The sequence below is a fragment of the Pseudochaenichthys georgianus genome, unplaced genomic scaffold (assembly GCF_902827115.2).
Source record: "Pseudochaenichthys georgianus unplaced genomic scaffold, fPseGeo1.2 scaffold_2325_arrow_ctg1, whole genome shotgun sequence".
Classification (NCBI taxonomy): domain Eukaryota; kingdom Metazoa; phylum Chordata; class Actinopteri; order Perciformes; family Channichthyidae; genus Pseudochaenichthys; species Pseudochaenichthys georgianus.
The window spans coordinates 1-19,983 of record NW_027262926.1 but is presented as its reverse complement, the minus strand read 5'-3'; the positions used below and the strand labels follow the sequence as shown (position 1 = coordinate 19,983).

At 44.6% G+C, this 19,983-nt stretch overlaps 1 protein-coding gene across 1 annotated transcript; it reads right to left on the bottom strand.

The window, feature by feature from the left end:
- Positions 1–1,572: 1,572 nt before the first annotated feature.
- LOC117442026 (phospholipid phosphatase-related protein type 4-like) lies at positions 1,573–18,503 on the bottom strand (the record flags this gene model as incomplete). Its single annotated transcript, XM_034078019.1, has 3 exons — positions 18,022–18,503; positions 1,774–1,959; positions 1,573–1,702 (listed from the first exon to the last, which is right to left on the bottom strand). Coding segments are annotated over exons 1-3 (388 nt in total), but the record flags the coding sequence as incomplete, so codon positions are not given.
- Positions 18,504–19,983: the final 1,480 nt, after the last annotated feature.

Here is a 19,983-nt window from a genome sequence, read left to right as displayed (position 1 = left end):
GTGTAGAAATGAAAGAGTGTGTAGAAACTAAAGAGTGTGTAGAAATGAAAGAGTGTGTAGAAACTAAAGAGTGTGTAGAAACTAAAGAGTGTGTAGAAACTAAAGAGTGTGTAGAAGCTAAAGAGTGTGTAGAAACTAAAGAGTGCGTAGAAACTAAAGAGTGCGTAGAAGCTAAAGAGTGCGTAGAAACTAAAGAGTGCGTAGAAGCTAAAGAGTGTGTAGAAGCTAAAGAGTGTGTAGAAACTAAAGAGTGTGTAGAAACTAAAGAGTGCGTAGAAACTAAAGAGTGCGTAGAAGCTAAAGAGTGTGTAGAAACTAAAGAGTGTGTAGAAACTAAAGAGTGTGTAGAAGTTAAAGAGTGTGTAGAAGTTAAAGAGTGTGTAGAAACTAAAGAGTGTGTAGAAACTAAAGAGTGTGTAGAAACTAAAGAGTGTGTAGAAGCTAAAGAATCTGTAGAAATGAAAGAGTGTGTAGAAACTAAAGAGTGTGTAGAAATTAAAGAGTGTGTAGAAACTAAAGAGTGTGTAGAAGCTAAAGAATCTGTAGAAATGAAAGAGTGTGTAGAAACTAAAGAGTGTGTAGAAATGAAAGAGTGTGTAGAAACTAAAGAGTGTGTAGAAACTAAAGAGTGTGTAGAAATGAAAGAGTGTGTAGAAGCTAAAGAGTGCGTAGAAACTAAAGAGTGCGTAGAAACTAAAGAGTGCGTAGAAATTAAAGAGTGTGTAGAAACTAAAGAGTGTGTAGAAGCTAAAGAGTGCGTAGAAACTAAAGAGTGTGTAGAAATTAAAGAGTGTGTAGAAACTAAAGAGTGTGTAGAAGCTAAAGAATCTGTAGAAATGAAAGAGTGTGTAGAAACTAAAGAGTGTGTAGAAACTAAAGAGTGTGTAGAAGCTAAAGAATCTGTAGAAATGAAAGAGTGTGTAGAAACTAAAGAGTGTGTAGAAATGAAAGAGTGTGTAGAAACTAAAGAGTGTGTAGAAACTAAAGAGTGTGTAGAAATGAAAGAGTGTGTAGAAGCTAAAGAGTGCGTAGAAACTAAAGAGTGCGTAGAAACTAAAGAGTGTGTAGAAATTAAAGAGTGTGTAGAAACTAAAGAGTGTGTAGAAGCTAAAGAATCTGTAGAAATGAAAGAGTGTGTAGAAACTAAAGAGTGTGTAGAAATGAAAGAGTGTGTAGAAATGAAAGAGTGTGTAGAAACTAAAGAGTGTGTAGAAGCTAAAGAGTGCGTAGAAACTAAAGAGTGCGTAGAAACTAAAGAGTGTGTAGAAACTAAAGAGTGTGTAGAAATGAAAGAGTGTGTAGAAACTAAAGAGTGTGTAGAAACTAAAGAGTGTGTAGAAACTAAAGAGTGTGTAGAAGCTAAAGAGTGTGTAGAAATGAAAGAGTGTGTAGAAACTAAAGAGTGTGTAGAAGCTAAAGAGTGCGTAGAAACTAAAGAGTGCGTAGAAACTAAAGAGTGTGTAGAAACTAAAGAGTGTGTAGAAGTTAAAGAGTGTGTAGAAGTTAAAGAGTGTGTAGAAACTAAAGAGTGTGTAGAAGCTAAAGAGTGTGTAGAAACTAAAGAGTGTGTACCAACGAAGCGCACCGCTCTGCGTATGTAGGAGTTGAAGTTGCAGCCGGCAGCGTTGATGTTCGCCTCGGCGCCCCCGCCGCTCTTCCTCCGAGACGTGCAGCAGAACACGATGGCCTCCCCGATCATGATCTGTGGACACAACACATCGAGGTCAGCGCTGATCAAGATGGAGGATAGCGGAGCCCTGGACGGAGCCTCACCGTGATGGCCGGCCCGGCGAAGGCCAGGCTGAGCAGCATCAGGAAGGGGATGGCCTCGTGGTGGGGGTCGATGTAAGGGAGGCTCAGGCTGCGGTCGTGGCAGTTGAAGCCAGACTTCACCGGCTTGAACACGTCCGTCCACTCCAGGAAGTAGAGGCTGACCACGGAGGACACCAGGATGGGGAGCTGTGGAGGAACAGAGAGCTGGTGACCGTCTGAGCAGAGGCACGACTCTCAAAGCCGTACGACAGAAACACGTAACCCACGCTTCAACGCTTCAACGACCTTGCTAATCTGATTTAACAATGAGAAACGTGAGACGACCTGACGGGGAGGAGACGCTGCTCATGGACGAGTCTTATAAACATAAAGTGCCGTTTGAATCGTCCTCAGTCGCTCACAGAGCACTTCATGTTTATTACGCTCAGTCTTCATCAAAGACTCGGCCGTCCAATCAGAGCTTCAGCCGCTCAGCAGGCGGTGGTTATTTAACTCTCCGGACGTGCTGGAAGACGGCAGTGAAGCTGACCTGACACACTGCCGTCCAATCAGAGCATAGACATGTCTCCACCACTTTATCAAAGCATAACTTATACATGTTCTTATAAATAGCGCCACAAAGAAATGTAAAACAAGAGGGTAACCAGTCCTGTCAGGAGCGGGAGGTGCATTGTGGGAGCTGAATGTGGCCTCGAGCATCATGGGAGCTATGATGCAGCTTAATACCCTGACCCGGGTACAGCGAGGGCCACTGTAGAGGGGAGACTTCAGGATACTGTGGGGGAAATGGAGCGGTGTGAATGGTAACATGTATGCTAGCTTGTAGCTCGTAGCGACACTCATCAGTCAGGATGCCGACTCAGCACACCGTCCGGTCGACCCTATTGGCTGCTCACACTCTGCGCTCTGATCTCCTTCCTGGTTCCAGCACAGGAAGTCACTCACACGACCTACACGAGAACCCCTCTGGAAACTCTGCATGTTTCAGCAGCCACACTTTCTTCTCACGTTGTTTACAAGGTGTTTGGCGAGACAGCAGTCCCTGCAGTCGCCCAGAGCCTGCAGAGGTCATGGTGGGCCGACTGGTAACTGTACAGGTCTCTCAGAGAAAGAGTGTGTGCAGTGAACTCTGAGAGAGGCTTTGGATGGAGCAAAGGGAAGATGGAAGAAAGCCGATTCTAATGAAGCTAAAGAAGGTTCTTACATTACACAGCTGGTAAGTTCCAACTGATCTGACTGCTTTCAGAGTCCTGCTTCCTCCTCACAGCCTCTCTCTGTCCTGCTTCCTCCTCACAGCCTCTCTCTGTCCTGCTTCCTCCTCACAGCCTCTCTCTGTCCTGCTTCCTCCTCACAGCCTCTCTCTGTCCTGCTTCCTCCTCACAGCCTCTCTCTGTCCTGCTTCCTCCTCACAGCCTCTCTCTGTCCTGCTTCCTCCTCACAGCCTCTCTCTGTCCTGCTTCTTCCTCACAGCCTCTCTCTGTCCTGCTTCTTCCTCACAGCCTCTCTCTGTCCTGCTTCTTCCTCACAGCCTCTCTCTGTCCTGCTTCCTCCTCAGAGCCTCTCTCTGTCCTGCTTCCTCCTCAGAGCCTCTCTCTGTCCTGCTTCCTCCTCACAGCCTCTCTCTGTCCTGCTTCTTCCTCACAGCCTCTCTCTGTCCTGCTTCTTCCTCACAGCCTCTCTCTGTCCTGCTTCTTCCTCACAGCCTCTCTCTGTCCTGCTTCTTCCTCACAGCCTCTCTCTGTCCTGCTTCTTCCTCAGAGCCTCTCTGTCCTGCTTCCTCCTCAGAGCCTCTCTCTGTCCTGCTTCCTCAGAGCCTCTCTCTGTCCTGCTTCTTCCTCACAGCCTCTCTCTGTCCTGCTTCTTCCTCAGAGCCTCTCTCTGTCCTGCTTCCTCAGAGCCTCTCTCTGTCCTGCTTCTTCCTCACAGCCTCTCTCTGTCCTGCTTCTTCCTCACAGCCTCTCTCTGTCCTGCTTCTTCCTCAGAGCCTCTCTCTGTCCTGCTTCTTCCTCAGAGCCTCTCTCTGTCCTGCTTCTTCCTCAGAGCCTCTCTCTGTCCTGCTTCCTCCTCAGAGCCTCTCTCTGTCCTGCTTCTTCCTCAGAGCCTCTCTCTGTCCTGCTTCCTCCTCAGAGCCTCTCTGTCCTGCTTCTTCCTCAGAGCCTCTCTCTGTCCTGCTTCTTCCTCAGAGCCTCTCTCTGTCCTGCTTCCTCCTCAGAGCCTCTCTCTGTCCTGCTTCTTCCTCAGAGCCTCTCTCTGTCCTTCTTCCTCAGAGCCTCTCTCTGTCCTGCTTCTTCCTCAGAGCCCCTCTCTGTCCTGCTTCCTCAGAGCCTCTCTCTGTCCTTCCTCCTCACAGCCTCTCTCTGTCCTGCTTCTTCCTCAGAGCCCCTCTCTGTCCTGCTTCTTCCTCAGAGCCCCTCTCTGTCCTGCTTCCTCCTCACAGCCTCTCTCTGTCCTGCTTCTTCCTCAGAGCCTCTCTCTGTCCTGCTTCTTCCTCAGAGCCTCTCTCTGTCCTGCTTCTTCCTCACAGCCTCTCTCTGTCCTTCTTCCTCAGAGCCTCTCTCTGTCCTTCTTCCTCAGAGCCTCTCTCTGTCCGTCTTCCTCACAGCCTCTCTCTGTCCTGCTTCTTCCTCAGAGCCTCTCTCTGTCCTTCTTCCTCAGAGCCTCTCTCTGTCCTGCTTCTTCCTCAGAGCCTCTCTCTGTCCTCCTTCCTCAGAGCCTCTCTCTGTCCTGCTTCTTCCTCACAGCCTCTCTCTGTCCTTCTTCCTCAGAGCCTCTCTCTGTCCTGCTTCTTCCTCAGAGCCTCTCTCTGTCCTTCTTCCTCAGAGCCTCTCTCTGTCCTGCTTCTTCCTCACAGCCTCTCTCTGTCCTTCTTCCTCAGAGCCTCTCTCTGTCCTGCTTCTTCCTCAGAGCCTCTCTCTGTCCTCCTTCCTCAGAGCCTCTCTCTGTCCTGCTTCTTCCTCACAGCCTCTCTCTGTCCTCCTTCCTCAGAGCCTCTCTCTGTCCTGCTTCTTCCTCAGAGCCTCTCTCTGTCCTTCTTCCTCAGAGCCTCTCTCTGTCCTGCTTCTTCCTCAGAGCCTCTCTCTGTCCTGCTTCCTCCTCAGAGCCTCTCTCTGTCCTTCTTCCTCAGAGCCTCTATCTGTCCTGCTTCTTCCTCAGAGCCTCTCTCTGTCCTTCTTCCTCAGAGCCTCTCTCTGTCCTTCTTCCTCAGAGCCTCTCTCTGTCCTTCTTCCTCAGAGCCTCTCTCTGTCCTGCTTCTTCCTCACAGCCTCTCTCTGTCCTGCTTCTTCCTCAGAGCCTCTCTCTGTCCTGCTTCCTCAGAGCCTCTCTCTGTCCTTCTTCCTCAGAGCCTCTCTCTGTCCTTCTTCCTCAGAGCCTCTCTCTGTCCTTCTTCCTCAGAGCCTCTCTCTGTCCTTCTTCCTCAGAGCCTCTCTCTGTCCTGCTTCTTCCTCACAGCCTCTCTCTGTCTGCTTCCTCCTCAGAGCCTCTCTCTGTCCTTCTTCCTCAGAGCCTCTCTCTGTCCTGCTTCCTCCTCAGAGCCTCTCTCTGTCCTGCTTCTTCCTCAGAGCCTCTCTCTGTCCTTCTTCTTCCTCAGAGCCTCTCTCTGTCCTGCTTCTTCCTCAGAGCCTCTCTCTGTCCTCCTTCCTCAGAGCCTCTCTCTGTCCTGCTTCTTCCTCACAGCCTCTCTCTGTCCTGCTTCTTCCTCAGAGCCTCTCTCTGTCCTTCTTCCTCAGAGCCTCTCTCTGTCCTGCTTCTTCCTCAGAGCCTCTCTCTGTCCTGCTTCCTCCTCAGAGCCTCTCTCTGTCCTTCTTCCTCAGAGCCTCTCTCTGTCCTCCTTCCTCAGAGCCTCTCTCTGTCCTGCTTCTTCCTCACAGCCTCTCTCTGTCTGCTTCCTCCTCAGAGCCTCTCTCTGTCCTTCTTCCTCAGAGCCTCTCTCTGTCCTGCTTCCTCCTCAGAGCCTCTCTCTGTCCTGCTTCTTCCTCAGAGCCTCTCTCTGTCCTGCTTCCTCAGAGCCTCTCTCTGTCCTTCTTCCTCAGAGCCTCTCTCTGTCCTTCTTCCTCAGAGCCTCTCTCTGTCCTTCTTCCTCAGAGCCTCTCTCTGTCCTTCTTCCTCAGAGCCTCTCTCTGTCCTGCTTCTTCCTCACAGCCTCTCTCTGTCTGCTTCCTCCTCAGAGCCTCTCTCTGTCCTTCTTCCTCAGAGCCTCTCTCTGTCCTGCTTCTTCCTCAGAGCCTCTCTCTGTCCTGCTTCTTCCTCACAGCCTCTCTCTGTCCTGCTTCTTCCTCAGAGCCTCTCTCTGTCCTGCTTCCTCCTCAGAGCCTCTCTCTGTCCTGCTTCTTCCTCAGAGCCTCTCTCTGTCCTTCTTCCTCAGAGCCTCTCTCTGTCCTTCTTCCTCAGAGCCTCTCTCTGTCCTTCTTCCTCAGAGCCTCTCTCTGTCCTTCTTCCTCAGAGCCTCTCTCTGTCCTGCTTCTTCCTCAGAGCCTCTCTCTGTCCTGCTTCTTCCTCAGAGCCTCTCTCTGTCCTTCTTCTTCCTCAGAGCCTCTCTCTGTCCTGCTTCTTCCTCAGAGCCTCTCTCTGTCCTGCTTCTTCCTCAGAGCCTCTCTCTGTCCTGCTTCTTCCTCAGAGCCTCTCTCTGTCCTGCTTCTTCCTCACAGCCTCTCTCTGTCCTGCTTCTTCCTCACAGCCTCTCTCTGTCCTGCTTCTTCCTCAGAGCCTCTCTCTGTCCTGCTTCTTCCTCACAGCCTCTCTCTGTCCTGCTTCTTCCTCAGAGCCTCTCTCTGTCCTGCTTCTTCCTCAGAGCCTCTCTCTGTCCTGCTTCTTCCTCACAGCCTCTCTCTGTCCTGCTTCTTCCTCAGAGCCTCTCTCTGTCCTGCTTCTTCCTCAGAGCCTCTCTCTGTCCTTCTTCCTCAGAGCCTCTCTCTGTCCTTCTTCTTCCTCAGAGCCTCTCTCTGTCCTGCTTCTTCCTCAGAGCCTCTCTCTGTCCTGCTTCTTCCTCAGAGCCTCTCTCTGTCCTGCTTCCTCAGAGCCTCTCTCTGTCCTGCTTCTTCCTCAGAGCCTCTCTCTGTCCTGCTTCTTCCTCAGAGCCTCTCTCTGTCCTGCTTCTTCCTCACAGCCTCTCTCTGTCCTGCTTCTTCCATGTTCTGGAGGATTTATACTTTAGTCCCCGTCTTCACTGTCCTCCACATGTGACTCCTGTGCTTTACATGCTGCAGTGTTGTGTTACACCTGGATATCTTGTAAAGTCATATATTGGATGTAACTGTATAACCGACGTGCAGACCCTCATAGGCGGCGCGCGAGGCTAAATCACTTTTTTTTACCTGACGCTGCCCGCGTCCGGCGTCTATAGAAAAGAGATCAACTCAGTGAAAGCACCGCCTGCTGACCAATCAGAGCTCAGCGGAGTTTAAATCTATAAAGTGATATCACAGGATAAAGGAAATACAGTTTAAACTGCCGTATGCAGAGAAGACGCCGACGTGTCGCACTTATCATTCATATCACACTGATATCACATCATCAGTCAGATCATCGATCATATCACAATATGATCTGAGTCAGCTGAGCCGTGTCTGGCCGTGCAGCACTCACAGCGTCACAGACTGGATGCAGAAGGATTATTTTAGCAACACATTAAGTTGAGGAAACTCTGGAGTCAGATGTAATGAAAGTCAGATCGTGTGTTAGACGGCCGTGATATCATGAACCTGATGTACGCTTTCAAACACTCGGTAGTTATGTTGTAACCAGCTGTTCTGTGTTCTCCGTGCAGCAGCTGTGGCTCGTATCCTGGATTATATGTTTAAGTCATGGATGTTTAAAGTTCATATTTGTCTAATATTAGTTTACTTTTCATTAATGAAGTATGACGCTGCGCTGTCAGCACACTTGTCCCTGTTTGTGGTCAAATGTAGCTAGCCCCGCCCCTTTCACGTGAACGCGCTCTCAGCTGGAGAGAGAAACCCTGGCTTGATTTACCGAGTTGATAACCAGCGTCGTAGGACCGCTTAGCGAGATCTCGTTTGTTAGGATTATTGAAGATAACTCAGACATATCCTGGGTCTGTTGAACTGGCTTTGTAGCACACAGGGCACAGGTGGCTGCATAGCAGCGCTAATGTCAAAGACACAAACATTAGGCTATATTTTTATTTTACCAGGATGCAGTGACACACATATTTGGGAAGGCTTAGCCTTCCCTAGCCTACAGCACCCGCCGCCCCTATAGACCCTGCAGACCCTGCAGTCTGTGAACAGCTCCTGTATTACATAGAGCAGAGCCACAGCTGTCAGAGCATCATTGTATCTGAACAGAGACCCTCTCACAGACATATGCAGAGAAGTTTAACACACTTTCTGCAGCAACCCTGTCTCCTAAAAATTACGTTCCCACAGAACTAAACTGCATTCTCAATTACGTTTAGCTAGAAACGTATTTTCTCCCACGTTACGTTAGTTATGAACGTATCTCAAATACGTTTATTTTCTACATATCTTCTAGAAGCATATTTTCTTCCACGTTACGTTAGTTATGAATGTAACTTAAATACGTTTATTTTCTACATATCTTTGCCATGTATTGTCTTGCTTATAATAATGATAATTAGTTATTTATAAATATCATTTTAGAGCACACCTTTGAAATCGACAATCGGGCTCGATATATGGTTAAATTAAAATCAGTAGGCGAGGCTGTAATGTCTCCAGCTGTTCCTCTCATGAGCGAGGCAGAACATAATAGTTTTAACATGCCAAGAAGCTGCTGTGTCGTTTATTGCACCTCAAACATTAAAACAAATCCAGAGTTACGTGTTTCTGTACTTCCTCTAAGAAGAAAGGACGGTAACAGAAGAGCTCTGTGACTTCAGGCTTGATCGCCGTTCAAATGACAGCGCTGGTTTCCCCAAAAGTGGGCGGGGCTGTAAAGTGAAGTAGATTTACTCTCATCTATTATTCAAAACCATTCTATTTATTCTAACGTATTACATGCCAGTGTTTTATCTTTTATTTATTTGTTTTTATTTTAAATCGTATAATGTCGGACTTGTTTTCCGTCTGTGAGGAAAAGAAATGGCTCAGAGCCTCAAAATACTGAAATCTGTATTTTTTAAAATCTTTTCCTTCTAATTTATTATTCTTTTCTAAATAACACACTGTTATTTACTCAACAATAGCACACAATTATCCTTGTTTTTATTTAATCATTTAATTCTATAATCTTGGGCTTTTTAGCCGTAAATAAAGTCACCGGAAACAGACGGGACATTTTGAGCGATACACACCACAAACCCACTAAACTGATTACCCAAGATCCTCAGCTTGAAGCTTGTTGATTGGATGTTTTAGCCGCAATGCACGCTGGGATATGGTGTTGATATGATATGGAGATATGATATCCGACAACGAAAAATAAAATAATACCTAATTCAGAGTGTGCTTGCTTTTCTCTTTGGAAGTCATCACATAACGGCATTGTAATACACGGTTCGGCTGCATTACATATTACACATCTGCCGTAATTCTTTATTTATAGAGAGAGACAAACAGGAGAACTGCTGCCAAAACTGAATACTTGACTTGGATCATAAATATATCAACAATTAAACAACATCTTCAATTTCTTTTCACAAAATACGTCTCCTTGCAGTATCAATAGTAATTCGGCTGACTTTTATATTTGATCCAATTGGTATATTAGTTATATTTACACCATAACGGTGCACAGCTGATCGAACAGGACTTGTAGTTTTTAAAGATATTACTGATTTTCTTTGAATATAAGAATCTAAATACTGAGTTGAGAGAATAGTCAGGGGATTTGGGTGATGGGAGACATCTATGGAATCACAATTTCAATAGCTTACTATTAAATGACGGATAGCCTATGCCTTTCTGTCTGTGATGTTTTACAAATCAGATATTAATGTGTAGAAGTAAAGCAAGAGAAATAGTATAGCAATATCCTGTAAAAGTATGTGAAAACATGAATAAAACTACACATCTTCAGATGTTATACATAAGTGTCTACACTAATAATACAAAGTTATTATTAGTATGCTGTGTGTACCTTGTGCACCGCCTAGTGGTTAAAGCATGTTATTGAATTATTTTTGTTGCATAATCTTATTTGATCAAAACATATTAAGAGTACATACTTCCATAGGGGGAAAGTAGAAGGTCAATGATAGAAATATAGAATATAAAAAGTCAAGAAGATACTAAGTGATCTCTACAATAAAACAGTTTAGTGCTGGATGTACAAAGATATTAATAGGAGGATGTGCAAAACAGAAAAACGAATTAACCTTTATTAACACATTAAAGAATACTTTAGGTTAAGGTCTTCTTTTAAACAAGAAAAAAGCTCTGGGGGTATCTATCTACAGATGAATATTAAGCCTGACAAAGTACTTAACGTCTAACATATTGCTTTCCTGCAATGTTAACTATGTTGAAACACTTATTTTAAATGATATTATACACATTAATTATACTCTTATGTATGTAGATAGAATAAGAAATGTGCAGAATATGACAGTTTAATGGTGGAGGTATACAGTACACACATATTGATAGATGTCTGTTGAGGAACCTGCGACCCAAGTTGTGTATAAGATCAATAAACCTTAGAAAACCTTGAAATCTTGAGAGGGATATGCAAAATAGCGATTATACAGTTTTTAATTAACTATTAGTAGAGAATAACGAGTAATGAATATACTTTATAAAGATCTGCAGATAAACGTTTAGTCTTCTCAAGCACCAAACATCTCTCCTGATTGTTGGCACTTGACAATCACCTTCCCTGAATTGTACTCAGGTGTAACTAAAGTCTGCTTTAAGGGTTGTTTATATTCCACATCACTAATCAGAATCTGCAAAGTAACTAAACTAAATGTAGTGGAGTAAAAATACCAGGTTAACCTCTGAATTGTAGTGGAGTAGAATTACAAAGTAACAATGAGCTGTCGTGTGGGTATATATTAATGCTGCCCATTATGGATACAAGCGATGTTCACCCATTTAGTAATCACATGTTTTAAATGTGTACACACCAATGTGTTTCCTATCGCCTAAACCTCCAGGGCTGTACACAGTTTAATACTGGCAACTTCTACATTTGGGAAAAACGTCTTTTAAAACTACAACTCCCAGTAGAGACGTGCCATAGAGAACATGTTGCGAAACACAATAGCCAGCATGTGTAGTTCTGGTGGGCGTTCGAGTCCAGTTTTGAATAGTCTGCCGTGGTTTCGTTCCATTTCAAAGAGCTTGACGCTCGGCGTAACCTTGGCGCAACATCACGGGGTTTGTCAACGGGACTGTAGTCCCAAACGATAGCTGGGGATTATGGGTAGTGTAGTGTCTTGGGCCATCCTAAATCTCGAAATGTCCCGTCTGTTTCCGGTGACTTTATTTACGGCTAAAAAGCCCAAGATTATAGAATTAAACGAATAAATAAAAACAAGGATAATTGTGTGCTATTGTTGAGTAAATAACAGTGTGTTATTTAGAAAAGAATAACAAATTAGAAGGAAGAGATTTTAAAAAATACAGATTTCAGTATTTTGAATCTCTAAACCCCATTTCTTTTCCTCAAAGACGACAAAACAAGTCCGACATTATACGATTTAAAATAAAAACAAATAAATAAAAGATAAAACACTGGCATGTAATACGTTAGAATAAATAGAATGGTTTAGAATAATAGATGAGAGTAAATCTACTTCACTTTACAGCCCCGCCCACTTTGGGGGAAACCAGCGCTGTCATTTGAACAGCGATCAAGCCTGAAGCCACAGAGCTCTTCTGTTACCGTCCTTTCTTCTTAGAGGAAGTACAGAAACACGTAACTCTGGATTTGTTTTAATGTTTGAGGTGCAATGAACGACACAGCAGCTTTTTGGCATGTTAAAACTATTATGTTCTGCCTCGCTCATGAGAGGAACAGCTGGAGACATTACAGCCTCGCCTACTGATTTTAATTTAACCATATATCGAGCCCGATTGTCGATTTCAAAGGTGTGCTCTAAAATGATATTTATAAATAACTAATTATCATTATTATAAGCAAGACAATAAATGGCAAAGATATGTAGAAAATAAACGTATTTGAGATACGTTCATAACTAACGTAACGTGGGAGAAAATACGTTTCTAGCTAAACGTAATTGAGAATGCAGTTTAGTTCTGTGGGAACGTAATTTTTAGGAGACAGGGTTGTCTGCAGATGAAACACACGCTCTGTGCTTTATCTGGGCTAATGGCTGTGTCCCTCCCCAAAGATATATTGTGATATAATCTTTTGTTTCCCAGTTTTATTCAGAGGCTAACTTTATTCAGAGGCTAACTTTATTCAGAGGCTAACTTTATACAGAGACTAACTTTATTCAGAGGCTAACTTTATTCAGAGGCTAACTTTATACAGAGGCTAACTTTATTCAGAGGCTAACTTTATCCAGAGGCTAACTTTATACAGAGGCTAACTTTATACAGAGACTAACTTCGTTCAGAGGCTAACTTTATACAGAGACTAACTTCGTTCAGAGGCTAACTTTATACAGAGACTAACTTTATTCAGAGACTAACTTCGTTCAGAGACTAACTTTATACAGAGACTAACTTTATACAGAGGCTAACTTTATTCAGAGGCTAACTTTATACAGAGGCTAACTTTATACAGAGGCTAACTTTATACAGAGACTAACTTCGTTCAGAGGCTAACTTTATACAGAGACTAACTTTATACAGAGGCTAACTTCGTTCAGAGGCTAACTTTATACAGAGGCTAACTTTATACAGAGACTAACTTCGTTCAGAGGCTAACTTTATACAGAGACTAACTTTATACAGAGGCTAACTTCGTTCAGAGGCTAACTTTATACAGAGGCTAACTTTATACAGAGGCTAACTTTATACAGAGGCTAACTTTATTCAGAGGCTAACTTTATACAGAGGCTAACTTTATACAGAGACTAACTTCGTTCAGAGGCTAACTTTATACAGAGACTAACTTTATTCAGAGGCTAACTTTATACAGAGGCTAACTTTATACAGAGGCTAACTTTATTTAGAGGCTAACATCATTCAGAGGCTAACTTTATTCAGAGGCTAACTTTATTCAGAGGCTAACATCATTCAGAGGCTAACTTTATACAGAGGCTAACTTTATACAGAGGCTAACTTTATTCAGAGGCTAACTTTATTCAGAGGCTAACTTTATACAGAGGCTAACTTTATACAGAGGCTAACTTTATTCAGAGGCTAACATCATTCAGAGGCTAACTTTATTCAGAGGCTAACTTTATTCAGAGGCTAACTTTATACAGAGGCTAACTTTATACAGAGGCTAACTTTATTCAGAGGCTAACATCATTCAGAGGCTAACTTTATACAGAGGCTAACTTTATTCAGAGGCTAACATCATTCAGAGGCTAACTTTATTCAGAGGCTAACTTTATTCAGAGGCTAACATCATTCAGAGGCTAACTTTATACAGAGGCTAACTTTATACAGAGGCTAACTTTATTCAGAGGCTAACTTTATTCAGAGGCTAACTTTATACAGAGGCTAACTTTATACAGAGGCTAACTTTATTCAGAGGCTAACATCATTCAGAGGCTAACTTTATTCAGAGGCTAACTTTATACAGAGGCTAACTTTATACAGAGGCTAACTTTATTCAGAGGCTAACATCATTCAGAGGCTAACTTTATTCAGAGGCTAACTTTATTCAGAGGCTAACATCATTCAGAGGCTAACTTTATACAGAGGCTAACTTTATACAGAGGCTAACTTTATTCAGAGGCTAACTTTATACAGAGGCTAACTTTATTCAGAGGCTAACTTTATACAGAGGCTAACTTTATTCAGAGGCTAACTTTATTCAGAGGCTAACTTTATACAGAGGCTAACTTTATTCAGAGGCTAACTTTATACAGAGGCTAACTTTATACAGAGGCTAACTTCATTCAGAGGCTAACTTCATACAGAGGCTAACTTTATTCAGAGGCTAACTTTATACAGAGGCTAACTTTATTCAGAGGCTAACTTTATTCAGAGGCTAACTTTATACAGAGGCTAACTTTATACAGAGACTAACTTCATTCAGAGGCTAACTTTATTCAGAGGCTAACTTTATACAGAGACTAACTTCATTCAGAGGCTAACTTTAGACAGAGGCTAACATCATTCAGAGGCTAACTTTATACAGAGGCTAACTTTATACAGAGACTAACTTTATACAGAGGCTAACTTCATACAGAGGCTAACTTCGTACAGAGGCTAACTTCGTACAGAGGCTAACTTCGTACAGGGGCTAACTTCGTTCAGAGGCTAACTTCGTACAGAGGCTAACTTTATACAGAGGCTAACTTCGTTCAGAGTCTAACTTTATTCAGAGGCTAACTTCATTCAGAGGCTAACTTTAGACAGAGGCTAACATCATTCAGAGGCTAACTTTATACAGAGGCTAACTTTATACAGAGACTAACTTTATACAGAGGCTAACTTTAGACAGAGACTAACTTCATACAGAGGCTAACTTTATACAGAGACTAACATTATACAGAGGCTAACTTTATACAGAGGCTAACTTTATTCAGAGGCTAACTTTATACAGAGACTAACTTTATTCAGAGGCTAACTTTATACAGAGACTAACTTTATTCAGAGGCTAACTTTATACAGAGACTAACATTATACAGAGGCTAACTTTATACAGAGGCTAACTTTATTCAGAGGCTAACTTTATACAGAGACTAACTTTATTCAGAGGCTAACTTTAGACAGAGACTAACTTTATACAGAGGCTAACTTTATACAGAGACTAACATTATACAGAGGCTAACTTTATACAGAGGCTAACTTTATTCAGAGGCTAACTTTATACAGAGACTAACTTTATTCAGAGGCTAACTTTATACAGAGACTAACATTATACAGAGGCTAACTTTATACAGAGGCTAACTTTATTCAGAGGCTAACTTTATACAGAGACTAACTTTATTCAGAGGCTAACTTTATACAGAGACTAACATTATACAGAGGCTAACTTTATACAGAGGCTAACTTTATTCAGAGGCTAACTTTATACAGAGACTAACTTTATTCAGAGGCTAACTTTAGACAGAGACTAACTTTATACAGAGGCTAACTTTATACAGAGACTAACATTATACAGAGGCTAACTTTATACAGAGGCTAACTTTATTCAGAGGCTAACTTTATACAGAGACTAACTTTATACAGAGGCTAACTTTATTCAGAGGCTAACTTTATACAGAGGCTAACTTCGTACAGAGGCTAACTTCGTACAGAGGCTAACTTCGTACAGGGGCTAACTTCGTTCAGAGGCTAACTTCGTACAGAGGCTAACTTCATTCAGAGTCTAACTTCATTCAGAGGCTAACTTCGTTCAGAGGCTAACATTATACAGAGGCTAACTTCATTCAGAGGCTAACTTTGTTCAGAGGCTAACATTATACAGAGGCTAACTTCGTTCAGAGGCTAACTTCGTTCAGAGGCTAACATTATACAGAGGCTAACTTCATTCAGAGGCTAACTTCGTTCAGAGTCTAACTTTATTCAGAAGCTAACTTCATTCAGAGGCTAACTTTATTCAGAGGCTAACATTATACAGAGGCTAACTTCGTTCAGAGGCTAACATTATTCAGAGGCTAACATTATTCAGAGGCTAACTTCGTTCAGAGGCTAACTTTGTTCAGAGGCTAACATTATACAGAGGCTAACTTCGTTCAGAGGCTAACTTTATTCAGAAGCTAACTTCATTCAGAGGCTAACTTTATTCAGAGGCTAACATTATACAGAGGCTAACTTCGTTCAGAGGCTAACATTATTTAGAGGCTAACTTCGTTCAGAGGCTAACTTCGTTCAGAGGCTAACTTCGTTCAGAGGCTAACTTCGTTCAGAGGCTAACATTATACAGAGGCTAACTTCGTTCAGAGTCTAACTTTATTCAGAAGCTAACTTCATTCAGAGGCTAACTTTATTCAGAGGCTAACATTATACAGAGGCTAACTTCGTTCAGAGGCTAACTTCGTTCAGAGTCTAACTTCGTTCAGAGGCTAACTTTATACAGAGGCTAACTTCTGCGCTGTCAGTACACTTATCCATGTTTGTGATTGGTCAAATGTTGCTAACCCCGCCCTTTTCATGTGAACACGCTCTCAGCCGGACAGAGAAACCCTGGCTTGAGTTACGGCCCCTACACACGGCGGCGTGCGTTGCCGCTTGGCAGTGGGCGTGTCTTGAGCTTGGGGAGTTTACGCGACCAACTACCAATCACTACCAATCTCCTGTCAATTGCATAAAAGGTTTTGCATGTCACACATGTCACACATGATGAACATACATGACATTAATGTCTATGGTGCTATTCTACGCAACATTCCATGCTGGCTAAATACTGTCTGCTAGCTGTCCATTAAAGCGAAGTACACTGGATATCAACTCCCCAAACAGGCGAAAACCCACCAGTTTCACCCACTGTCTCTGCCCCCCCCCCATGCCGGCTACTCCGGTTTGTATCCCGGTAGGTGAACAGGGACTGATCATAGAGTACCGGCTGATTCCCTACCGCTACGATTATTTTCTCCTCCAGTTTTTGGCATATGAGGAAATGAACCGCGGTCTGGCTCTCCCAACATACACGCGGTTTGATTGGCTAGCGCTTGTACTGGCAGATTTGCATAAGAGGGATTTGATTGGCTGACGCCTCCGTCGAAGCGTCAAAAGTAGAACATTACTCTACTTTTGCAGCGAGCACCGCGAGAGAAGCTACGCTTTGCTCCCACAATGCAGTTCGGCGAAGTGACGTCACCCCAATGGACAGAAGCGTTGAAGAGTCAACGCACGACGCCATGTGTAGGGGCCGTAACAAAAGTAGAGCAATGTTCTACTTTTGACGCTTCGACAGAGGCGTCAGCCAATCAAATCCCGCATACAGAGTTGATAAGATAAGATAAGATAAGATGAACCTTTATTAATCCCCGAGGGGAAATTCAGTTGTACAAAAGCAGCAACAGGGTAAGCGTGAAAAATAGTACAGCAAAGATTCACACAGATCAATAAAATCTAAAATCTAAAATAAATAACATAAAATCAAGGAAATAATGACAATAATAATAAAAGACTATAAAAATAGGAGATATAAAAATAAGAGTAAAATAACTGATCACCAGCGTCGTAGAACCGCTTAGCGAGAGCGCGTTTGTTTTGGATTAGGTAAACCGGGTAACTCAAACATATCCAGGTCAGGTTGAACCGGCTTCGTAGGACAGGCCTCTGGGTCAGACCAGCGCGTGTTCTGCAGTTGTTAATCTGACCTGTAGTCATGTGAGAAAAATAAATATTTTCCTAAAAACTCACACACACTCGGAGCATGGCGGGCCTGATTAAAGGCACCAGTGTATTCTGTATGTCAGTAGATACCTCCAGCACCGGCCTGCGTTAACACTTCCTGCTGCAGGACAGAGACCCTGCGTGAACACAGAGCAGTGATCAGAAACAAGAACAAGGGAATCCCCTGAACGCCTGAGTCGCTGTGACGGCAGGCGTCCGGCACGATGCCTCCATCACTCAGCGGGAATACAAGAGATACTATGAAGGCACGGAGAGAGAGCTACAGGCCAGCAGGGAGACGGGGCGTGGGTAAAGAGCACTGGGACCAAGCGGCAGCAACCCCAGATATTAGGAAGGGTGTGTGTGTGTGTGTGTGTGTGTGTGTGTGTGTGTGTGTGTGTGTGTGTGTGTGTGTGTGTGTGTGTGTGTGTGTGTGTGTGTGTGTGTGTGTGTGTGTGTGTGTGTGTGTGTGTGTGTGTGTGTGTGTGTGTGTGTGTGTGTGTGTGTGTGTGTGTGTGTGTGTGTGTGTGTGTGTGTGTGTGTGTGTGTGTGTGTGTGTGTGTGTGAGATCTGAGCGGTATGTTATTCTGCTCACTCGGCAGCATCCAGTGAGTGGGGATGCAAGTATTCAGAATATGTGTATATTGTATATGTACACACGCATCTGCTGATGTGTCTCTGCTGCTCGTGCACACACTCATGCACAATAATAACATAATGAACAGAGATCGGGTCCGTCTCCCCACAGCTGAGGATCCTCTCTAGACCGTCAGACCCGGTGCAGGATCACCTGTCCGGGTCCACCTGCTCGGTCTGCAGGTGACCTACATATTAAAGCCGCGTGAGTCACACTCGTGCATCCTCTATGTGATGGGGGGGGGGGGGGGGGACTCACCTCTACAAAATAGAAGCAGGGCAGCAGGCTGACGCTGTCCTTGGTGTGGCCCCCCTTCTCTCTCCCAGACATGGTGGGGCCTCGATGAGTCCGGATCCGAGACGTGAGAAGACGCTCAGCAGCGCGCCATGGAGGAGCTATCCGGCCCGGAGACCCGCAGATAGACCCGCAGATAGACCCGCAAACAGACCCTCACAGACCCGCTGCAGACCCGCAGACAGAACCCGCAAACAGACCCGCAGACAGACCCGCAGATAGACCCGCAAACAGACCCTCACAGACCCGCTGCAGACCCGCAGACAGAACCCGCAAACAGACCAGCTGCAGACCCGCAGATAGACTCCGCTAACAGACCCTCACAGACCCGCAGATAGACCTCGCTGCAGACCCTCACCCCGCTGCAGACCCTCACAGGCCCGCAAAGAACCGCACTCAGAGACCCTCACAGACACCCTCACAGAGACCCCGGCTCTGGTGTTATCTCCGCTCGTGAGGCTCGGTCCAGTCTCGAGGAGCTGTCAGATGGAGGCTCACCGAGGAGGGGGGAGGAGGAGCGCATGCGCACTGCGGATGAAGACGACGGCATAAACCCGTTAGTGCTAAGTGTGGAGGAGCTCGAGTCGATCATACACACAGACCAGAGAACATCTAATGTTGTTATCTATTACATACTACTCGTGCAGATTCAATGCTCACATTAGCACGTGCCCCTGTCACGAGCCCTCATATGTGTTCACTGCCATCAGCTGATAGTGCACGAGCAGCACCACGGGGAGGCGCACTTACACACATTTATATTCTATCACTTACACACACTAATATATACATATCACTCAAACACTTATACTTTATATATTTATATATCTCCATATAAATACTGAGTAAATGTACTTAGTTCCCACCTCTGCTTATACTTTATATATTTGTATTCTTTATATCACTTTATGTATGCCGTAGAGCTGGATAGTTCTGTGCAGATGTCCCTTCAGTGCAGGCCGGCCCCGCTTCAGTGGTACTGAGACACATCACGGAGGACTGCCGGGTTGATGTGTGTTCATGTGTTGATGCTGCTCCTCAGATGGGATGTCAGACCGGATCTCATCTCATCCCCACAGCTCTGTTACACTGAGTCTAATCAGTCTATGGAGGGCTGCACCCCAATGCATTCTGGGCCATCCCTTACATCATGATATACACATCTACACACACTAGTTCACTCATCAGTCAGTGTGTGTGTGTGTGTGTGTTTACATATCTCTGTAACAGTGTTTCATAATCACACACACACACACACACACACACACACACACACACACACACACACACACACACACACACACACACACACACACACACACACACACACACACACACACACACACACACACACACACACACACACACGCACACGCTGTGAGCTCTGTGTCAGGTGACACCTCTCCCTCAGGTAACTGTACCTGCAGATCCTCACGCGCTGCTCTGCTCACACGCTGTGGATCAGATGTAGCTCCCATCACAGGGCAGGTTTCTCACTTCCCCCTCACTGCACTCAGACCCTGAAGGCAGCATCACCTCGGCCGAGACCGAGACCGAGACCGGAGCTCCGTGAGTCGGGCCCGCCACCGAGGCTCTGAGTCCGGCAGCAGCTCCTCCACTGACCCGCTGAGGACCCCGGACCAGGTGAGACCGTCCCCCACCTGCAGGGTGTCCTTCACACACATCTTCATTACAGTGTTATCTAAGCTTTCTTATATAAGAGCGCTTTATAACACTTTAATGATCAATAATTATAATCAGAAGACAGACTTGTAATGCTGGGACAGATTAACAGCGCCACCCCGTGGAGAGCCCAAAGACTGCAGTTAGATCATTTTAAACAGGCCTTCTTCTTCTTCTTCTTCTTCTTCTTCTTCTTCTTCTTCTTCTTCTTCTTCTTCTTCTTCTTCTTCTTCTTCTTCTCTT